The sequence below is a fragment of the Triturus cristatus genome, chromosome 7 (assembly GCF_964204655.1).
Source record: "Triturus cristatus chromosome 7, aTriCri1.1, whole genome shotgun sequence".
Taxonomy (NCBI): domain Eukaryota; kingdom Metazoa; phylum Chordata; class Amphibia; order Caudata; family Salamandridae; genus Triturus; species Triturus cristatus.
The window spans coordinates 423,246,243-423,270,824 of record NC_140590.1 but is presented as its reverse complement, the minus strand read 5'-3'; the positions used below and the strand labels follow the sequence as shown (position 1 = coordinate 423,270,824).

General features: G+C 44.0%; 1 protein-coding gene across 1 annotated transcript in view; it reads left to right on the top strand.

The window, feature by feature from the left end:
- The window catches only part of LOC146809855 (cytosolic phospholipase A2 gamma-like), a 596,102-nt gene that overhangs the window by 431,806 nt on the left and 139,714 nt on the right, over positions 1 to 24,582 (top strand). Inside the window, exon 13 of the mRNA XM_085616717.1 lies at positions 17,432 to 17,545. Within this exon, the coding sequence (XP_085472843.1) occupies positions 17,432 to 17,545 (114 nt within the window). The remainder of the gene's footprint in view (positions 1 to 17,431; positions 17,546 to 24,582) is intronic.

The following is a 24,582-nucleotide window of genomic DNA, read 5'->3' as shown; positions in this document are numbered from 1 at the left end:
GCATGACGAATCACCCTGAAACTTTCAAGACAGGAGCTGACCTGAGTGAACCTTTGTTTTTGTAAAATTTCGTCAAATGGCATCAAAGATATTGGAAAAAGCAAAAACGTTTTTTGAATAGAAACAAGGTCCTAACTATAACTCCCTACTGGCAACCGCCAGTAGGAAATATATATATATATTTTTTTCAATATATAAATGTAGTATATATACATATATATATATCGGCAAAGCACTCTCCTCTCTCGTATCCGACCAGCTGAGCAGAAGGGAGCACGGACCACAAGATTCTTTTCAAATATCTGTTCGTTTATTCAAGACTTAAACAAACAAGGCAGCCATTACGCGTTTCATCCCTCCTGGGGGACTTGATCACATGACATATACACATATATATATATTCTGCCTTCCTCTGCTTGTTTTCAAATCGGCACACCCTGTCATGATTGTTTTTTAAATAGGTAAGTTCATTCTTATTGGATGTGGCAAATAAACAACAAAAGAGGACCTATTCCTTGGAGCAGACACCCTTTCCCCTTTGATGTATTCTGAGATTTGGAGTCAGGTAATGTTCGTGGGGCATATCAAATCGGCACATTCCGCCTCCTTGGCTCAATTCTGTTGTTCCTGCTGTATGAGCCTATCCCCCAAGTCTCACTTATTCCATCACTGGGTCCTCTTACAGCCACACCGCAAGAGCGCCGTATTTCCCATCTCCTCTGGGGGGCCTCTCATCCAATCACAAGACCTCATTGCACTTGGCGCAGGAGTGGGTCAAATGGCCACAACTCCACCAGTATTGATTACTGTCGACATCGGTTGGTGGCGGTGCTCTGCTCCCTTGTTGGTGGTGCAATTGCCTATGAATCACAGCTCCAATGTTCCACCTTAGGGCAATATTCGCACTCTTACAGACGGGTGCAGCTAGTATGGTGGTGGATCCATACACAAAATCAACGCTCCTGTTCCATGAAAGAAACACGCCGCACTCACGGGACCCCTTTTGACTCCACTAGTATTGATTACTGTCGACATGAATACTGTCGACCTGAATTCCCCTTGAATCCTGGGGTCCCTGGGGGCCAGCTAGCCCACCAGGAACCTCCAGTATGCGTCAGGGGGCTGCGTTGCAGAGAGGTGTTCTGAGGCCATGCCCCTTTTTACACCTCTCTGCAACGCAGCTCTGTGGTAATTAATGGAGGAAGCTGATGGGCTAGTTGCACCCCTGGGACCCTCAGGATCCAAGGGGGGCAATCCCCCAACTTAAAACATGCCACGGAGCGCGTTTGCACAGTGGTGAAGGGATGGGGCGTGGCCTGAGATGATATGTGTGCAAGCATGCCCTGTGGCACGTTTTAAGTTCAGGAATTAATTCCTCTTCAATCCTGAGGGTCCCTGGGGGCCAACTAGCCCACCAGGTACCTACAGTAAGCACCACGGAGCTGTGTTGCAGAGTGTTGTAAAAAGGGGCTTGGCCTCTGAACACCTCTCTGCAACGCAGCTCTCTGGCGCATACTGGAGGTACCTGGTGGGCTAGTTGGCCCCTAGGGATCCTTGGATTGAGGAGGAATTAATTTTCCAACTTAAAACATGCCACAGGGCATGTTTGCAGACATGTCACCCAGGCCCCACGCCCTTCCTTCACCATTGTGCAAACGTGCCCTGTGGTGCGTTTTAAGTTGAGGAATTAATTCTTCTTCAATCTTGAGGGTCCCTGGGGGCCAACTAGCCCACCAGGTACCTCCAGTATGCGCCAGGGAGCTGCGTTGCAGAGAGGTGTTCAGAGGCCACGCCCCTTTTTACACCTCTCTGCAATGCAGCTCTGTGGCTCTTACTGGAGATACCTAGTGGGCTAGTTTGACGCTAGGGACCCTCAGGATTCAAGGGGATTAACTATCTAAACTTAAAATGGACACAGGGCGCGTTTACACAGGGGCGAAGGGAGGGGACGGGGCCTGAGGTGACGTGTGCAAACACGCCCTGTGGCGTGTTTTAAGTTGGGGAAATAATTCCCCTTCAATCCTGAGAGCCCCTGGGGGCCAACTAGCCCACCAGGTGCTTACAATAATCGCCATTGTGCTGCATTGCAGAGAGGTGGTCCAGGCAGTACCCCTTTTTACACGTCTCTGCAACGGCGCTTACTGGAGGTACCAAATCGATGGGACTTAATCTCCCAACTTAAAACGGACACAGGGCGTGTTTAGACAGTGGCGCGTTTTAAGTTGGGGAAATAATTCTCCTTCAATCCTGAGAGTCCCAGGGGGCCAACTAGCCCACCAGGTGCTTCCAGTAAGCGCCACTGCACTGTGTTTCTGAGAGGGGGCCCAGGCCGTGCCCCTTTTTACACCTCTCTGCAACTCTGCTCTGTGGTGCTTACTGAAGGTACCTAGTGGGCTACTTGGACCCTAGGGACACTCAGGATTCAAGGGGACTTAATCTCCTAAATTAAAATGGACAAAGGACGCGTTTACACAGTGGTGAAGGGATGAGATGGTGTAGGAAAGTGGCTCCATATATACTGGACCAAAGTAAAATCAGCCGAACTACGAAATCCGATTTACTCACCTGTTATCAGGAGAGACCTCAGTGCTGCATCTTTGAGCCCAGTACTGATCCTGAAAAGTAATTCTTACCATACTTACCAGTAACTTGAATTTCCTTCCGTAGGGTATCATTGCCTGCTTTTTGATGAAAAGATGAAACTTACAAATATTTCTCTAAAATCAGCCGAACTACGAATTCTGATTTACTCACCTGTTATCAGGAGAGACCTCAGTGCTGCATTTTTGAGCCAGCTAGCCAGCTAGCTCACCAGGATACCTCCAGTAAGCGCCACGGAGCTGCGTTGCAGAGTGTTGTAAAAAGGGGCATGGCCTCTTAAAACCTCTCTGCAACGCAGCTCCCTGGCGCATACTGGAGGTACCTGGTGGACTAGTTGGCCCCCAGGGGACATCAGGATTGAAGAGGAATTATTTCCCCAACTTAAAACGTGCCACAGGGCATGTTTGCACACAAGTCACCTTAGGCCCTGCCCCCTTCCTTCACCATTGTGCAAATATTCCTCTAAAATCAGCCGAACTACGAATTCCGATGTACTCACCTGTTATCAGGAGAGAACCCAGTGCTGCATCTTTTAGCCCAGCACTGACCCTGGAAAGTAATTCTAAGCATACTTACCAGTAACTTGTATTTCCTTCCATAGGATTCCATTGTGTGGTTTTCAGCAGAAAAGTTTCTAAGTGTCAATTTTTGAAACTTACAAATATTCCTCTAAAATCAGCCGAACTACGAATTCCGATTTACTCACCTGTTAAGAGGAGAGAACCCAGTGCTGCATCTTTTAGCCCAGCACTGACCCTGAAAAGTAATTCTAAGAGTACTTACCAGTAACTTTTTATTTCCTTACATAGGAATCCATTGTGAGGTTTTCAGCAGAAACGTTTTTAAGTGTCTATTTTCACAAACTAAAAATATTCCTAAAAAATTGTCTGTATGACTTAAACACATTCTTTCAACTGTTTACAGGAGATTCACCAGTGCTGGATCCAGGATCCACTACTGAGTAAGAAAAAGTAATGCTAACACTACTTACCTGCTAAGTGAATTTTCTGCCATAGGATAACATTGGTGATTCTATGTGAAAAAATGTCTAAGTGTCAACTTTTAAAATACAATATTATTCCTTAAAACTCACTACTGTAACCAAAATGCGTTTACTCAACTGTTTACAGGAGATGTCCAAGGACTGAATCTAGGATCCAGTCCTGTGGTTAGAAAAGTAATCCATAAAGTAACTAATTGCACTTGACTAGAAATTCACATTCAGCTCAATGTTGCATTGTGTTTAAAATTGTGTTGCCGATTGCAACAATTGTAACTACTGTACTTAAAAGTCTATTGCCTATTTGCAAAGTATTTAAACTAAAGTAATTCATTCTGAGAAAGTATATTTTGTATTGTAATGTATAATGTAATTATAATGTAATTAAAAAAATAAAATATCTAAAAATAACCATAGGTTTCAGGCCTGATATAGTTAGGAATTAGCATTTAAAAAACCTTTGAAATTCACTGAAAAAACCATAGGTTTCAAGCCTGATATAGTTTGGAATTAGCATTTAAAAAACCTTTGAAATTCACTGAAAAAAAACATAGGTTTCAGGCCTGATATAGTTAGGAATTAGCATTTAAAAAACCTTTGAAATTCACTGAAAAAAACATAGGTTTCAGGGGTGTTATAGTTAGCTGGACATTTCACTCGAACAAAACCATTGATATTTCCCCGATATAGTTAGTTGTACTAACTACATCTCGCGCACCCGCAATCCACTGCTGATGATGTCACATATTACATCATTCATGACATGGTCAGTGACATCACTGATCACATCTCAAATGACATCACTGATGACATCACTGATGACATCATCCACGTGACAATCAGATACACCTCATCATACACTAGTATAACCTTTCATCACTCACTGTAAAATACAGAGTGCCAGATTTAAAACCATTGACACACCAATACAAGTTTCTAAACACCCACTCAGTGATTCCTAGATCTATACACACATCTAATCACTTACCTATAGATTCACTCATACATGCTGTCAATGATCAATAGAACACTATCAAATATACTTATACACCTATATCGACATTACACACCAGCACACATCCTAATCACTTATGAAGTCATCCTACTCACTTATGCAAACAATGGATCATACTTACTTTTACTTAGCTATACACTTATAAAAACACCACTTCATCTATTCATATATAACTCATACTTACTGTGTTATAAAATCAAAATTACAAGTATGCAGTTAACCATACAGTCACTCATACAATCACTGAGTCTTATGTATACTTATTTATATACAACTGACACATACACTGGCTTTTATTTTTCTAGTTTGTTGGATATGTACCATTGAGACATATATTTGCTCATGGCCACACCCATAAAGATATTGACTCACCCAAACAACTGTTAGAACGTAGTTTTAACGTAGTTTTAACTTCAGATACCTACTGAATCAACTATTCACACATCTTTGGGGAGTCACACACCCCCCACCAAACCACACACACGTTCACTCTACCATACAAACACTCAATTAACTAATCAATAACTAATATAGACTTTCACATAGCTAGTAACCAACGGGAGAATCAGTTTACACAACAACTGACAAAGTGATACAGATATTCACACAGTTTAGTCACTATCCAATATATTTAGTGAGACACTATAAATTAGTCAAGTAAACAGTCAATCACACTGCTACTAAATCCACCAACCAGATATTTATATTTATATATCCACTCATTCTTCAATGCAAAATGCTATATATATAATACATATTTAAATAACGAACCAAACCACATTCACTGGATGATGTCATCAGTGATGTCTTTTGAGATGTCATCAGTGATGTCACTGACCATGTCATGAATGATGTAATATGTGACATAATCAGCAGTGGATTGCGTGCGCGCGAGATGTAGTTAGTACAACTAACTATATCAGAGAAATTTCAATGGTTTTGTTCGCGTGAAATGTCCAGCAAACTATAACACCCCTAAAATCTATGGTTTCTTCAGTGAATTTCTACGGTTTTTTAAATGCTAATTCCTAACTATATTAGGCTTGAAACCTATGGTTTTTTCAGTGTGTATATATATATATATATATATATATTCATATATATATATATATATATATATATATATATATATATATATATATATATATATATATCGCCAGTAGATAGTTATAGTTAGGAACGTGTTTCCATAGGAAATCTGAAAATTCTATTTTGAATACCTTTGGCGCCGGTTGATGAATCCTCGCGAAATTTTCAAAACTAATGGGGCGCTCCGCTCAGCTCCTACCCTGAAAGTCTCGGGGTGATTCGTCAAGCGGGGGCCGAGAAAAAAGGGCGGTCCCAAAACGCATTTTCCCCATGTTATTTTCCATAGGACCTTTAGACGAAGGTACAGCCCGAATGGCTGAGCAGAATTACTTGAAATTTGGCAGAGAGGTAGTCCTCAGGTCAGGCATGTACCTTTTGCACATATGGAGTCAATCTGTACAGAAGTTCCTGACAAAATTGCAGTTAAAAGTACATAAATATCTATATGCGCGCACCGTGCGTGCACCGTGCGCGCACGGTGCCGTGCACGAGCGTAATTACGATTGGTGTTTACATGTCAGTCAACGTTCAAATCGGTCGAAATCAGTAAGTGTTGTCCGCCATTTTGTTTGTTTTGGGTGCGACACTGAAAAAGAGAGGTGGCGAACGTGAAAAGGGGGCAGGGTAGAGAGTTCCTGACCCCCTAGCCTTTGTCAGGAGTCCCTAAAGGACCCCGAAGGGTGAAAAAAACATTTTTTTTTTTTTTTTAAATCGCGGGGTGCGCGCCCGGAGCGCGCACGGTGCACGCACGGTGAAAAACCTTAAAAAAAAATATATAATAATACAATCATAACTTACCATTTAAAAAAACGTACAAATTCACTTAAAAAACCATAGGTTTCACACACGTTAAAGTTAGGAATTAGCATTCAAAAAACCTTGCAAATTCACTTAAAAAACCATTGGTTTCACACATGTTATAGTTAGGTGGACATTTCACTCATAAAAAACAAATGAAATTCCCCCGTTATAGTTAGTTCAGATAACTATAACTCGCGCAACCGCCACTCTATCACAAGGATGATGTCATCAGTGATGTCATGAGTGATGCCACTGACCATGTCATGAGTGATGTAATATGTGACGTCAAGAGCAGTGGATTGCGGGCGCGCGAGTTATGGTTATCTGAACTAACTATAACGGGGGAATTTCATTGGTTTTTTACGAGTGAAATGTCCACCTAACTATAACATGTGTGAAACCTATGGTTTTTAAGTGATATATATATATTTATATCACCGCTTTCCACATTGAGCTTTGAGGTTCTTCTCTCCAACAACGGACACGGATAAAATGGTTAGTGCAAATTAATTATTTATTGCTCAATGCCACCATAACGTTTAGGCTCATCCGAGCCTTGTTCATGTTTCAGGCACGTTATAGTTAGGAATTAGCATTTAAAAAACCTTAGAAATTCACTGAAAAAAACATAGGTTTCAGGGGCGTTATAGTTAGCTGGACTTTTCACTCGTACAAAACCATTGAAATTCCCCGGTTATAGTTAGTTCAGCTAACTATAACTCGCGCGCCCGCAATGCACTGCTGATGACGTCACATATTACATCACTCATGACATGGTCAGTGACATTACTCATGACATCACTGATGACATCTCAAATGACATCACTGATGACATCACTGATGTAATCATCCTTGTGATAGAGTAGCAGACCTCCTCTCCCCCTAACATAACCTTTGATACACACATTCAAAAATAGAAACGAACATTTTCAAATCAATGGACATACCAATACCAGTTACAACAACCTATTCAGTAATTCTAAGATCCACATACACATCCACTCATTCACCAATAGTCCTATACAGTCACTCATACATGTACTCACTCATCATATGTACTCATACACCTATGCATCCTGTTACACAATGCCACTCATCCATAGAGTTACTCACACACATCGTCACTCATGCTAATAAAGAATCAAACATCCATTTACTTGCATATACAGTTATACACACACCACCACACTTACTTCTACAGAAACGTACACATACTTAGTCTTTTAAACAATCACTTAGAGAAACACATACACATTCATACAGGAACTCTTTCAATCTCTCACTCTCACATATACTCACTTATATACACCAATAGTCACATATACTAGTTTAAAACATATGTAGTTACTCATAAAGACACTATTGAGACAGTCATTCACTCACTAACACACCCATGCACACACTCTACCACCCATACAGTCCTGCACACATGCTGTCTTCAACACATACAAACAGTGAGTCACTCATTCATGCACCTATGCACTACGTAATACCCCCCACCGAACCATACAGACACTCAGACACTCATACTGATACTCAAAAAACCAACTAATAACCTATATAGACACTCATGTAGCTACTCACCAACCTATGCAGCCACTTATACACAAAGTGAGAGACTGATACAGATATTTACATATTTAAACATTACTCACTAAGCCATGTATTCACTAAGATACACTTAATCAGTCAGTTATATAATACATTTTTCAAAACCAATCATCCATTTAGACACTTATATACCCATTTATTCTTCCATCGACCTTGATATATCAATATATAAAACATATGTAGTTTTCAGAAAAACACACATTCACTGGATGATGTCATCAGTGATGCCATTTGAGATGTCATGAGTGATGTCATGAGTGATGTCACTGACCATGTCATGAGTGATGTAATATGTGACATCATCAGCAGTGCATTGCAGGCGCACGTGTTATAGTTAGCTGAACTAAGTATAACGGGGGAATTTCAATGGTTTTGTATGAGTGAAAAGTCCAGCTAACTATAACATGCCTGAAACCTATGTTTTTTTCAATGAATATATATATATATATATGTTTACGTCAAGGTTACCCAAAGGCTGGCACACCCAGGTAGGTTACGCTTCTGACAATTCAACGGCAATCCACAGACATGATTCCCCACAGTTCATTTGGTCCGACGCGTTTCGAGCATGTCGCCCTTCCTCATGGACCTAGGAAGACATGACAGCAACTGTGTTAGCTACTAATGCGTTCCCTCTTTTATTTCCATTCTTTCGCCAATGCACGTTCCAATGAACAACAATAATGCATGATGGGATTAGTAGTATCAATTATACCCCAATGGGTCACATGCTGCCAAGAATCCTTTCAACAAAGTTCTTACTGGGCGTAGAATCAATCCATTAGTGCCGCTTTTAAACAATCAACAGAGCACCTCCTGTTCGCCCTCGTACCATGGATACGTAGGCGGACCCGCTTCAATCCGCAGTGGTGCCAAGCCGTGGCCGGGTTAGCCACTAATTTGTTTACGTCAAGGTTACCCAAAGGCTGGCACACCCAGGTAGGTTACGCTTCTGACAATTCAACGGCAATCCACAGACATGATTCCCCACAGTTCATTTGGTCCGACGCGTTTCGAGCATGTCGCCCTTCCTCATGGACCTAGGAAGACATGACAGCAACTGTGTTAGCTACTAATGCGTTCCCTCTTTTATTTCCATTCTTTCGCCAATGCACGTTCCAATGAACAACAATAATGCATGATGGGATTAGTAGTATCAATTATACCCCAATGGGTCACATGCTGCCAAGAATCCTTTCAACAAAGTTCTTACTGGGCGTAGAATCAATCCATTAGTGCCGCTTTTAAACAATCAACAGAGCACCTCCTGTTCGCCCTCGTACCATGGATACGTAGGCGGACCCGCTTCAATCCGCAGTGGTGCCAAGCCGTGGCCGGGTTAGCCACTAATTTGTTTACGTCAAGGTTACCCAAAGGCTGGCACACCCAGGTAGGTTACGCTTCTGACAATTCAACGGCAATCCACAGACATGATTCCCCACAGTTCATTTGGTCCGACGCGTTTCGAGCATGTCGCCCTTCCTCATGGACCTAGGAAGACATGACAGCAACTGTGTTAGCTACTAATGCGTTCCCTCTTTTATTTCCATTCTTTCACCAATGCACGTTCCAATGAACAACAATAATGCATGATGGGATTAGTAGTATCAATTATACCCCAATGGGTCACATGCTGCCAAGAATCCTTTCAACAAAGTTCTTACTGGGCGTAGAATCAATCCATTAGTGCCGCTTTTAAACAATCAACAGAGCACCTCCTGTTCGCCCTCGTACCATGGATACGTAGGCGGACCCGCTTCAATCCGCAGTGGTGCCAAGCCGTGGCCGGGTTAGCCACTAATTTGTTTACGTCAAGGTTACCCAAAGGCTGGCACACCCAGGTAGGTTACGCTTCTGACAATTCAACGGCAATCCACAGACATGATTCCCCACAGTTCATTTGGTCCGACGCGTTTCGAGCATGTCGCCCTTCCTCATGGACCTAGGAAGACATGACAGCAACTGTGTTAGCTACTAATGCGTTCCCTCTTTTATTTCCATTCTTTCGCCAATGCACATTCCAATGAACAACAATAATGCATGATGGGATTAGTAGTATCAATTATACCCCAATGGGTCACATGCTGCCAAGAATCCTTTCAACAAAGTTCTTACTGGGCGTAGAATCAATCCGTTAGTGCCGCTTTTAAACAATCAACAGAGCACCTCCTGTTCGCCCTCGTACCATGGATACGTAGGCGGACCCGCTTCAACCCGCAGTGGTGCCAAGCCGTGGCCGGGTTAGCCACTAATTTGTTTACGTCAAGGTTACCCAAAGGCTGGCACACCCAGGTAGGTTACGCTTCTGACAATTCAACGGCAATCCACAGACATGATTCCCCACAGTTCATTTGGTCCGACGCGTTTCGAGCATGTCGCCCTTCCTCATGGACCTAGGAAGACATGACAGCAACTGTGTTAGCTACTAATGCGTTCCCTCTTTTATTTCCATTCTTTCGCCAATGCACGTTCCAATGAACAACAATAATTCATGATGGGATTAGTAGTATCAATTATACCCCAATGGGTCACATGCTGCCAAGAATCCTTTCAACAAAGTTCTTACTGGGCGTAGAATCAATCCGTTAGTGCCGCTTTTATAACAATCAACAGAGCACCTCCTGTTCGCCCTCGTACCATGGATACGTAGGCGGACCCGCTTCAATCCGCAGTGGTGCCAAGCCGTGGCCGGGTTAGCCACTAATTTGTTTACGTCAAGGTTACCCAAAGGCTGGCACACCCAGGTAGGTTACGCTTCTGACAATTCAACGGCAATCCACAGACATGATTCCCCACAGTTCATTTGGTCCGACGCGTTTCGAGCATGTCGCCCTTCCTCATGGACCTAGGAAGACATGACAGCAACTGTGTTAGCTACTAATCCATTCCCTCTTTTATTTCCATTCTTTCGCCAATGCACGTTCCAATGAACAACAATAATGCATGATGGGATTAGTAGTATCAATTATACCCCAATGGATCACATGCTGCCAAGAATCCTTTCAACAAAGTTCTTACTGGGCATAGAATCAATCCGTTAGTGCCGCTTTTAAACAATCCACAGAGCACCTCCTGTTCGCCCTCGTACCATGGATAAGTAGGCGGACCCGCTTCAATCCGCAGTGGTGCCAAGCCGTGGCCGGGTTAGCCACTAATTTGTTTACGTCAAGGTGACCCAAATGCTGGCACACCCAGGTAGGTTACGCTTCTGACAATTCAATGGCAATCCACAGACATGATTCCCCACAGTTCATTTGGTCCGACGCGTTTCGAGCATGTCGCCCTTCCTCATGGACCTAGGAAGACATGACAGCAACTGTGTTAGCTACTAATGCGTTCCCTCTTTTATTTCCATTCTTTCGCCAATGCACGTTCCAATGAACAACAATAATGCATGATGGGATTAGTAGTATCAATTATACCCCAATGGGTCACATGCTGCCAAGAATCCTTTCAACAAAGTTCTTACTGGGCGTAGAATCAATCCGTTAGTGCCGCTTTTAAACAATCAACAGAGCACCTCCTGTTCGCCCTCGTACCATGGATACAAAGGCGGACCCGCTTCAATCCGCAGTGGTGCCAAGCCGTGGCCGGGTTAGCCACTAATTTGTTTACGTCAAGGTTACCCAAAGGCTGGCACACCCAGGTAGGTTACGCTTCTGACAATTCAACGGCAATCCACAGACATGATTCCCCACAGTTCATTTGGTCCGACGCGTTTCGAGCATGTCGCCCTTCCTCATGGACCTAGGAAGACATGACAGCAACTGTGTTAGCTACTAATGCGTTCCCTCTTTTATTTCCATTCTTTCGCCAATGCACGTTCCAATGAACAACAATAATGCATGATGGGATTAGTAGTATCAATTATACCCCAATGGGTCACATGCTGCCAAGAATCCTTTCAACAAAGTTCTTACTGGGCGTAGAATCAATCCGTTAGTGCCGCTTTTAAACAATCAACAGAGCACCTCCTGTTCGCCCTCGTACCATGGATACGTAGGCGGACCCGCTTCAATCCGCAGTGGTGCCAAGCCGTGGCCGGGTTAGCCACTAATTTGTTTACGTCAAGGTTACCCAAAGGCTGGCACACCCAGGTAGGTTACGCTTCTGACAATTCAACGGCAATCCACAGACATGATTCCCCACAGTTTATTTGGTCCGACGCGTTTCGAGCATGTCGCCCTTCCTCATGGACCTAGGAAGACATGACAGCAACTGTGTTAGCTACTAATGCGTTCCCTCTTTTATTTCCATTCTTTCGCCAATGCACGTTCCAATGAACAACAATAATGCATGATGGGATTAGTAGTATCAATTATACCCCAATGGGTCACATGCTGCCAAGAATCCTTTCAACAAAGTTCTTACTGGGCGTAGAATCAATCCGTTAGTGCCGCTTTTAAACAATCAACAGAGCACCTCCTGTTCGCCCTCGTACCATGGATACGTAGGCAGACCCGCTTCAATCCGCAGTGGTGCCAAGCCGTGGCCGGGTTAGCCACTAATTTGTTTACGTCAAGGTTACCCAAAGGCTGGCACACCCAGGTAGGTTACGCTTCTGACAATTCAATGGCAATCCACAGACATGATTCCCCACAGTTCATTTGGTCCGACGCGTTTCGAGCATGTCGCCCTTCCTCATGGACCTAGGAAGACATGACAGCAACTGTGTTAGCTACTAATGCGTTCCCTCTTTTATTTCCACTTTTTCGCCAATGCACGTTCCAATGAACAACAATAATGCATGATGGGATTAGTAGTATCAATTATACCCCAATGGGTCACATGCTGCCAAGAATCCTTTCAACAAAGTTCTTACTGGGCGTAGAATCAATCCGTTAGTGCCGCTTTTAAACAATCAACAGAGCACCTCCTGTTCGCCCTCGTACCATGGATACGTAGGCGGACCCGCTTCAATCCGCAGTGGTGCCAAGCTGTGGCCGGGTTAGCCACTAATTTGTTTACGTCAAGGTTACCCAAAGGCTGGCACACCCAGGTAGGTTACGCTTCTGACAATTCAACGGCAATCCACAGACATGATTCCCCACAGTTCATTTGGTCCGACGCGTTTCGAGTATGTCGCCCTTCCTCATGGACCTAGGAAGACATGACAGCAACTGTGTTAGCTACTAATGCGTTCCCTCTTTTATTTCCATTCTTTCGCCAATGCACGTTCCAATGAACAACAATAATGCATGATGGGATTAGTAGTATCAATTATACCCCAATGGGTCACATGCTGCCAAGAATCCTTTCAACAAAGTTCTTACTGGGCGTAGAATCAATCCGTTAGTGCCGCTTTTAAACAATCAACAGAGCACCTCCTGTTCGCCCTCGTACCATGGATACGTAGGCGGACCCGCTTCAATCCGCAGTGGTGCCAAGCCGTGGCCGGGTTAGCCACTAATTTGTTTACGTCAAGGTTACCCAAAGGCTGGCACACCCAGGTAGGTTACGCTTCTGACAATTCAACGGCAATCCACAGACATGATTCCCCACAGTTTATTTGGTCCGACGCGTTTCGAGCATGTCGCCCTTCCTCATGGACCTAGGAAGACATGACAGCAACTGTGTTAGCTACTAATGCGTTCCCTCTTTTATTTCCATTCTTTCGCCAATGCACGTTCCAATGAACAACAATAATGCATGATGGGATTAGTAGTATCAATTATACCCCAATGGGTCACATGCTGCCAAGAATCCTTTCAACAAAGTTCTTACTGGGCATAGAATCAATCCGTTAGTGCCGCTTTTAAACAATCCACAGAGCACCTCCTGTTCGCCCTCGTACCATGGATACGTAGGCGGACCCGCTTCAATCCGCAGTGGTGCCAAGCCGTGGCCGGGTTAGCCACTAATTTGTTTACGTCAAGGTGACCCAAAGGCTGGCACACCCAGGTAGGTTACGCTTCTGACAATTCAATGGCAATCCACAGACATGATTCCCCACAGTTCATTTGGTCCGACGCGTTTCGAGCATGTCGCCCTTCCTCATGGACCTAGGAAGACATGACAGCAACTGTGTTAGCTACTAATGCGTTCCCTCTTATATTTCCATTCTTTCGCCAATGCACGTTCCAATGAACAACAATAATGCATGATGGGATTAGTAGTATCAATTATACCCCAATGGGTCACATGCTGCCAAGAATCCTTTCAACAAAGTTCTTACTGGGCGTAGAATCAATCCGTTAGTGCCGCTTTTAAACAATCAACAGAGCACCTCCTGTTCGCCCTCGTACCATGGATACGTGGCGAACAGGAGGTGCTCTGTTGATTGTTTAAAAGCGGCACTAACGGATTGACTCTACGCACCGCGCGCCAACTTTACGCAGTTAGTGCCGCAGTTAGTGCCACAGTTAGTGCCGCAGTTAGTGCCGCAGTTAGCACGGTGGGCACGCGGCGCGCTACGCGCACCGCGTGCCCACGTTACGCTAGATGGGCCATGTACGCACGATGCGCTTCGCGCACCGTGCGCACATGGAGGACATATTATGCGCTTCGTTGTGAAAGGTAATCTTTTCATTTTTCAATTTGATTTATATGCCATGCACAAATGGTGCACTTCGGGCACAATTTGCACATGGGGTGGGGAGAATATGGATAATTTTTTTTGAAAACATTTTTTTTACCGTACGCGTACGGTAAGCGTAATCGGCGAAATTTTCAAAAAAAAGAAAATTGCCTTTTTGGCCTTGGGGGATCTTTGGGGACTCCTTCATCATGGCTATGTGCTTAGGAGCTGTCTAAACAGCCCCTTTACATGTTTTTGGCCTTTGTTTTTCAAACCCCCCTCAGAGTGCGAGAGAGAAAATGGCGGCCGCCGCTTCCTGGTTTCGACTGATTCGAATGTTTACTAAGATCTAACAGCCAATCAGATTCGCCCTCGCGCACGGCAAGCTTACCGTAAGCGCACGGTAAGCGCACCGTAAGCTGCCACAGATATATATATTGATTTAAATGCTATTTTCTCAGGAACTACTGAACAGATTTACACCAGACCTACAAAAGGCACTTCCTTGACCTGAGGACTACCTCTCTGCCAAATTTCAAGTAACTCTGTTCAGCCGTTCGGGCTGTAGCTGTGTCTAAAGGTCCTATGGAAAAATGCATGGGAAAAACGCGTTTTGGGACCCCCCTTTTTTCTCAGCCCCCACTTGACGAATCCCCCCCGAGACTTTCAGGGTAGGAGCGGAGCGTAGCGCCCCACCTATTTTGAAAATTTCGCGAGGATTCGTCGACCGGCGCCAAAGTTATTCCAAATAGAATGTTGCGGTTTTCCTATGGAAACAGGGTCCTAACTATAACTACCTACTGGCGACCGCCAGTAGGTAATATATATATATATATATATACATATATATATATATATATATTCACTGAAAAAACCATAGGTTTCACACATGTTATAGTTAGCGGAAATTTTACTGATAAAAAACCAATGAAATTCCCCCGTTATAGTTAGTGCAGGCAACTATAACTCACGCGACCGCAATCCTCTGCTGATGCTAATACTGTATTTAGACACTTATTTGCCCATGTCTTCTTCCATACATTTTTAGCCATACATATATTACAAGTATTTTTTTTTCATAAAGACACATATGTCATCAGCAGAAGATTGCGGTCGCGTGAGTTATAGTTGCCTGCACTAACTATAACGGGGGAATTTCATTGGTTTTTTATCAGTAAAATTTCCGCTAACATGTGTGAAACCTATGGTTTTTTCAGTGAATTTGCAAGGTTTTTTAAATGCTAATTCCTAACTATAACGTGTGTGAAACCTATGGTTTTTTCAGTGAATTTGTACGTTTTTTTAAATGCTAAGTTACTTTACGCCATTCGTGACGTGCGCGCCCACTTAACGCAGTTCGTTCCGTGCGCGCACAGTGCGCTTCGCACACCGTGCGCGCACAGTGAGCACGCGGTGCGCTTCGCGCACCGCGCGCCCACTTTACGCAGTTAGTGCCGTGCACGCACGGTGGGCACGCGGTGCGCTACGCGCACCGCGTGCCCACGTTACGCTAGATGGGCCATGTACGCACGATGCGCTTCGCGCACCGTGCGCACATGGAGGACATATGATGCACTTCGTTTTGAAAGGTAATATTTTAATTTTTGTATATTTTATAAGCCATGCACAAATGGTGCCCTTCGGGCACCATTTGCACACGGGGTGGAGAGAGTGTGGATATTTTTTTTTTTTATTAATATTTTTTTTAATATTTTAGTTTATCTCAGGTGTAATAAGCCATGCACAATTGGTGCCCTTCAGGGCACCAATTGCACACGGGGTGGAGAGAGTGTGGATACATTTTTTATTTTTTTTATTTTTTACCGTACGCGTACGGTAAGCGTAATCGGCGAAATTACCGAAAAAATAAAAATTCAGTTTTTGGCCTTGGGGGATCTTTGGGGACTCCCTCAACATGGCTATGTGTGTGGGAGCTGTCTAAACAGCCCCTTTACATGTTTTTGGGCTTTATATTTTAAAAATCACTCTCAGTGCGAGAGAGAAAATGGCGGCCGCCGCTTCCTGGTTTCGGCCGATTCGAATGTTTACTTAGATCTAAGAGCCAATCAGAATCGCGCTCGCGCACGCCACCGTACGCGTACGGTAAGCGTACCGTAAGCACACCGTAAGCTGGCTCAGATATATATATTGATTTAAAGGCTATTTTCTCAGAATCTACTGAACAGATTTACACCAAACCTACAAAAGGCACTTCCTTGACCTGAGGACTACCTCTCTGCCAAATTTCTAGTAATTCTGTTCAGCCGTTCGGGCTGTAGCCCTGTCTAAAGGTCCTATGGAAAAATGCATGGGAAAAACGCGTTTTGGGACCCCCCTTTTATCTCAGCCCCCGCTTGACGAATCCCCCCGAGACTTTCAGGGTAGGAGCGGAGCGTAGCGCCCCACCTATTTTGAAAAATTCGCGAGGATTCGTCGACCGGCGCCAAAGTTATTCTAAATAGAATGTTGCGGATTTCCTATGGAAACGTGGTCCTAACTATAACTACCTACTGGCGACCGCCAGTAGGTAATATATGTGTATATATATATCACACACTACCGATTGCCAGTGAGTTGTTCCATGAATCTGCCCAACACTTTAAAAAAATTATATATCTGATATGGTTTCAGTACAGAAGTTTCATGATGGCAAAACATGAAAAGATCATGAGTACCAAGAGCAGGAAAAGGACTGCATAAGTGTTTTCAATCAAGCATGTGTGGCAGGGATGGGGTTCCACTGTTGACTGAGATTATTAGCATTGTCAGCATGTCTAAGATGGCTTTCTTTTTACAGCTTTTCCTGTACTCTCCTTAACTCTGCCAAAAGCGGCTACTCTGCTTCTGAAAACTGTGAAATGTTTAGTGACCTGGGAATGGGGGACGACCAATAACTTTGCACATAAAATGAGTAAGTAAGATATGTGTCATTGTGAGTTTTGACTTTTTTGTATTTTGTTTTTGTCTTCAAAATGTTTTCATCAATGTATTCAATGGGAGGAACTCCTCCACATTTTACATAAAAATGTATCTTTCCTAGCCCTCCAAGAATGAAAAAAGAGTTCAACAGCACTCGCATATTCATGTCTTATCCCTTTCAGGTGTTGTGAATTCGCAATGTGTTTGTTAAAAGGAAGTGTCTCTTTACCCAGCCACATGATAAATAGTAAAAAATCTTTGCTATATACCCAGAAGCCAGCAAAATAGTACATAATCTCTGCTGTTTAGCTCGTCAGTAGAGATGATGTAGAATTTTACCTGCAGCCAGATAAATAGTTTGAAGAGAGTCTTTATTTAGCCAGTCATAAAGAAAAAAGGGACTTTAGGTTATGGTAGTGTGGTGGCCATCTTATAATGGGGATGCAACATGTGTGAACTATTTGAAAGTGAGTGCATCTACAAATGTACAATAGTTTGAAAAAAGGAAAGTGTATGAATTAAGCTTAGCCATTTACAGATCCAAACCCATAAATACATTTTTTATAAAAACATTTATGTTATTTTAATATTCAAATAAGACATCTAGAAATCAAACAGAAGCTTCAGAATATGGCACACAGATAGTTTGCACTTCTGTCAGGAAATATGGTTTTAAAGCATGTTATATAAGTGTGTTCTACTCCTATGAATATATTGTGCTTTTAAGGTTCATAATGCTCCTTTTGGTGATTTCTGAAGGCTGGACACTTTTTTGGCTTCTTCTGGGAGGGCTTGTGCTAGGTTTAGACTTCTGTTTAATGGGGATTAAGCTTACTTAGTATTTCGAATCTGGAAACACAGCCGCAGTCAAGAAGCAGCAGCAAACAGGGACGGATAGTTGTTATCTGGGCTCCAGCAGCCCTTCCAAGTACCTCACGTTGAGGGATAGAAGCACACATTTTAGTGCTGGTATCTGATCTGCATCACAGCACTAAAATGTTTTTTCACACATAATTAAGTAGCTCCTTATATGTCAACAACTCTGAGATGTTGCAGTTCTCAGAACACTGCTGGAATAGTTGACTCAGTAGCCAGTCAGTCTTCTTTTTGCTGTGCTGCCTCAGACAGAAGTAAAAATCAGCCTGGCCCAGATTGCATAGAGGTGAATGGTGAGTCATTCTCAATTTCACCCGGCTAAGGTGCTACATTGTAAAAGAGAGCTGTTTTTTGTGACCACCCATCGACTCATCACCTCACGTGACCTGGTATGATTTCCTCATCCTGTTCTGTCCTTGTGTGCTGTGATTGAGCTACACAAAGTGTTGTGGATGTTTGTTTTTACTTGCTGCTTCATTAGATTCTGATCTCGCAAGATGGCAACCGGAAAGGAGCTCGTGAATGGAGCTCCGTAGGCTGGGAATCAAAATGTATACAATATCCCTGTTTATCCCTCACCAGCCCTGCTGCTTCAGGCACCGGGAAATAGGAACTACACTGCTACAGATATGTGGATTCAATCTTTACCTTAGTCCATCAGTGGGAGTCCTCCGCTTCAGGAGCAGGACTTCGCTGGTGGCAACCCTCCATTCGACCAAGCTCGCAGCTGGCTGTGTGGGGCCCCCGGGTTGGCGCCATGACTGGAGGCAGTCCTGCGGGGGAATTGGCAGGACACCGGCACACGGTTTGCATGAGGATGTCCCAGGAGGAGGACGCATTGTTGGAGGCATCACTGGAGGCAGCTGACAACTCTTCCTGCACCCAGCCCGACCAGCCACATGACCCCCCCACTAGTCCTCCACCCACTAGCTCCCATTGTGTTTATACACCTGCCCCCGCCCCAATTGACCCCCACTGTATGATATACATCTCCCCATGGCCTACTCCTCCCACAACTCCACTTCCACTTCTTCTATGCCTATCACTCCGCACACGAGCATCCCCTCTCCTCTAGCTGTCCCATCCCACATCCATTCCCCCTCCCACACATTACACAACTCCACTTCCACTTCCTATATGCCTATCACTCCACACACAAGTGTCCACTCTCCTCTAGATGTCCTATCCCGCATCAATTCCCCCTCCCACCCATTATACAACTCTACCCACCCTACCGCTCTCGCTATGCCCAGCATCCCCACTACAAACTTGGCCACAACCTCCCCCTACACCTGTACATCCAATCAGCCAGCGTTCCAACAGCCCCCCCCCTATGTCGAATGTCACCACCTCTCCCCCTACAGTACACAAAATTACCCCGTTGCACCCCTTCCCTACTTCCCCCCTTACATCGGATCACCACACTAAAAAACAGCCATTCATCGGACCACCTCACTTCTCGCTTCACAAACACAGTCTCATCATAACCTCCCTCACCTACCTACAGACCAGGTGAGGAATAAGTCAACTTCGGCTCCAGACGCTAGACTCGAAGAGATATTACTAGCCCTACATCAAATTAAAGAAGACATCCAAACTCTTCATGACCTTATCCTGACACAACCAAACCCAAACGCGAAATTCCTCCAACAATTACACACTAGCTCCATGTCACAGAAACCCCCTAGATGGAAAACAATACCTGACCCCAATGCCTTAACCAGCCCGTTCAGAATAAAAAACCCACTCTCACTGCAAGATCTTACCTCTCTACTACATTCCAACTCCGCCTTCCCTCTCTGCGCACACAGACAACACACCAATACTGTCCTCTATCCAAGCCATCCCTTCCAACCCCGGTAGAGCCAGTAGACACATTACCAGAGGTATTGTTGAAAAAAACCTCAAGAAAGTTCCCATCTTACAAGACCACAACACTATACCTACCAAGGTCTGGCTAAAATGTATCCTACTAAACTGGAGGTCAGCCGCGCGTCATGCCGCTGATATAGCTGACCTCATACTAAACAACGAACCTGACCTCACAATCTTAATGGAAACATGGCTAAACGATTCATCCTCACCCATCCTAGACATACTAGTCCCACCCAACTATCACATCAAAAGGCTAGATAGAATTGACAGGCTTGGAGGTGGTACTGCCTGCATACACCGGAACTACCTCTCTGTGAAACGTCTCATTTCCCCGTTTTTATCCTCCTGTGAATACTTACATCTTGAAATCTTTAATAATAACACCCCAATATGCTCACTTCACTCACTTTACCATCCACCAGTAACCAACCTTACCTTTATTGAACACATAATGGATATCCTAGCCACAAATGCCGGACTCCAGAACAAGCAGAAATTCCTTGGGGACTTCAACCTCCACTGGAATGACCCGGGCGACCCGGAGGTCAATAGCCTCAAAACTTTCTTGAATGACCTTCACCTCTCCCAAATTTGTGACAGCCCAACACATGAAAAAGAATCAACCCTAGATCTGGTAATCTCCAAAGCGGACTCCACCCAGCTGGAATCTATCCTCCCTTGTGACTGGTCCGACCATCACATCATCACTTTCTATATCAATTAAGTAGTTAAATCAATCTATGTCCAACCCAAAAGAATGAAAAATCTGGAAGATAAACCTAAAAAACGTCAATCCTTCCTCACTTTCAACCGCCTGCCCTATCTTAACGCCCCCATCTGAGAGCTCACACGAAGTACACGATCTAACCAATCACTACTTCCAATCTATGAACATATTATTAGACAATTTAGCCCCATTACAATTGAAAAGTATCTCAAACAGAGTCTCAAACCCATGGTATGATGGTAGGTTAAATGATGACAGAAGAGCACTAAGAACAATTGAACGTCAATGAAGAGCACCACCTTCCTCCCTTCACCTCGAATTACTCAGAAGCACGAGATTCGCCTATTGCAGGAAAATCAGATGATTAAAAATAGACTTCATCAGCAATCAATTGAACCAATCCAAGAATCACCGCAAAAGACTTTTTGAAATAATCAAAGCACAATCTAAGGGTGTCTCCCACTCACCTCAAGTTAATTCAGAAACACTCCCCAACTACGAGGCATTTGTGTCCTATTTCACAACAAAAACGGAAAACATAAAGACAGACCTATTGAAGGACCTATCAGACCTCACCAACCCTCACATGATCGCCCCAGGTACCCCCTGCAGAGCAAAGCTCGACCCCAAAAACATTGCAGATTGGTCCTCATTCAACCTCTACAGCGAAGAAACTATTCTAAACACGCTTATGGCCTTAAATCCCTCCAATCACTTTGCTGACCCACTCCCAGCTTCCCTCCTATAAGACTTCATGCCGATGTTAGTGCCTCTATGGACCAGGATTATAAACACCTCTCTGCTTCAAGGATCCATCCCAGATATCCTCAAAGCTGGTCAGGTCTCCCCCATTTTAAAGAAACCATCAGTGGATCCAGCTGACCTAGATAACTATCGCCCCATATCCAACATCTCTACCCTGGCCAAATTCCTAGAAAAATGTGTTCACACGCAACTTACCCACCACATTGAACACTTCAATCTTCTTGACAAATTCCAATCTGGCTTTCGATCAGGGCACAGTACCGAATCCACCATCACCCACATAATAGATGATGCCTTAAAAAGATTGGACCAAAACAAAGCATGTTTACTAATCCTACTGGACCTATCCTCCGCCTTCGACACCGTCAAACATGACAGTCTATTAGAACACAAGAAACATAGAAGCGGACTAACGGGAACGGTTCACAACTGGTTCACTTCCTTCCTTCAAAACAGAACACAAAGTTTCAAGACCAATCAATCTTTATCCAAACCTACTCCTGTCACTTTAAGAGTACCCCAAGGTTCATTTCTCTCCCCGACACTCTTCAACTTGTTCATGGAACCACTCACAGAGCTTCTCAACTCAACAAAGGTCCAATATTACATGCACACAGATGACACACAACTCTACATTAAGGTACACTCACTTGAAGACATCAAGTCCCTCAACACTACGCTCCAAAAAACGCAGACCTGGCTGGCAAATAACCATTTAAAATTAAACACCCTAAAAACAGAATTCCTCCTAATAACGCACCCCAACCAAACAACCACCATCATGGAACGGATGAAGCACCTAACAGCACTAAACGGCCAACCGCTCCTGATCGATTCTGCCAAATCGCTAGGTATTACTCTGGACAATAAGCTAAATATGCAGAAGCACATTGGTGCAGCAACAAGAGGAGCAACATTTCAAATGAACACCCTAAGAAGACTGAAGCCCTTCATACCCGCAAATGATTTTAAACAGGCAGTCCAAACTCTAGTAATCCCCAGAGTGGAATATGAGAGTGTCGCTCTCTGCGGCCTCCCCAGAACAATGACAGACCCACTAAGAGAATCAATCAACGCAGCCGCCAGACTAATCACTGGTTCCAAAAGAAACTGTCACATCTCCCCGGACTTGCGTGTCCTTAACTGGCTACCCTTTGAGGTCAGAATCCATTTGAAAATCGCCTGTATGACACAAAAGGCATTGCATCACAAAACATGACAATAACTTGCAGAGAAACTACTACCATCAGGCGGCAACAGAACTAACAGGAGTTAATATAACCTTCTTTTGAACCCACAGCATTTAAAAAAATAAGAAAACTTATAACCGCTCCTTCTCAGGAATGGCCCCTAGGATTTGGAATGCCTTACCCCCAAAAACAAGACAGAACCCTCATGTGGCATCCTTTAAAAAACAAGTTAAATCGATTCTCCTGACAAAATTCACTTGATCTATTTGATGCAGATATTGTAGATATGTGGTATGTTGGAACAGTTACCGGTAGTTTGATCTATTATAAGCATTAATATTTTCGGATGTTTATACCTATTTTCCTGTGTCTATTCCCTTTATTTCCTTTATTTGTTGTAAAGAGTTCTGATACCCGTAAGGGTCTTGTCTCCGCTATATAAAACCTTCAAAATAAAATAAAATAAAAAATAAAATTACACCACATGGCACTCTCATAGTGTCTCACTGCAGTGCAGTAGAGTGCAGCAGAATGTTTTCTTCCTTGAGCTGACAGCCAGTCGGGTCAGGGGATATCACCCTCAAGGACACTGGATAGCGCATTGTGGAACTGTACAACAGGGTTCAGTTCGCATGAATGTTCACGGATGGCCCAGTGAGGCCCCAGGTCCATCAGTGAAGTTGAAAGCAACAACCTGAGCTTAGAAAGCACATTCTTTAAATTATCATACAGTGTGGAAATAGTCTGATTGAGGCGAGTCCTGGCTCTGCCAGCTGTCAGAACTGCAGGGCGGCTGCGCACCTCCTGACATTAACTCATCCCTTCTTATAGGAGTCTAATTATTCTTGGCAGTGAGAGTGGGCAATCAGCAGTAGGCCCCACCCGACTCATGAAGTTCCCTGCAGCATTGTGATTGGTAGGCACTCAGGCACCCAGGCTCCCCTGACCAATCACCACACTCCAATGCAGGGTTGTGATTGGTTTTGAGTGTCCTGGTTCGACATCCAACCAGGGAATGGGAGCCTGGGCATGTTATCCCCGCTGGCTGTAATGCATGCAGGCTGCATGGGCAAACCGCTCCTGCCCTGCCCTGCTCTGAGAGCAGAGCAGCCCTGCTCCGAGAGCAGAGCAGTCCCACCCCCCACCCGCCCACAAAGCAGCACAAACATAAAATGATAATAATTGAGAGCTATTGTCATTTTATATTTCTACTTCTTGCACTTCTTGAAAGCAGTGGGGCGACACTCTTCCACCATAGTGGAGGAGCCACCACTTGCTAAAGATGTAATCCACTGAACTGTCTATATAAAATACAAATCTGTCACCTGTATGGTAAATTTTGTGCTTTGCAGCAGCCATATTAACACTCGTTTTTTAAAATAATTGTTATTGTTTTTTGCCTATATCGTGCTCAAAGAGCCTTATTATACATATATATGCTAGGATACAGCATAGGCATACGTGTACTATATAACATTTTCCAACATAACAATAAACATAATGCATTAGATGGAAAAGGAACAAACGCAGTCTTGCTGAGTGTTGACATTGTACTTGACTCATGCTGGTGGCCCAAGGAACCGCGGCAGGCAAGGG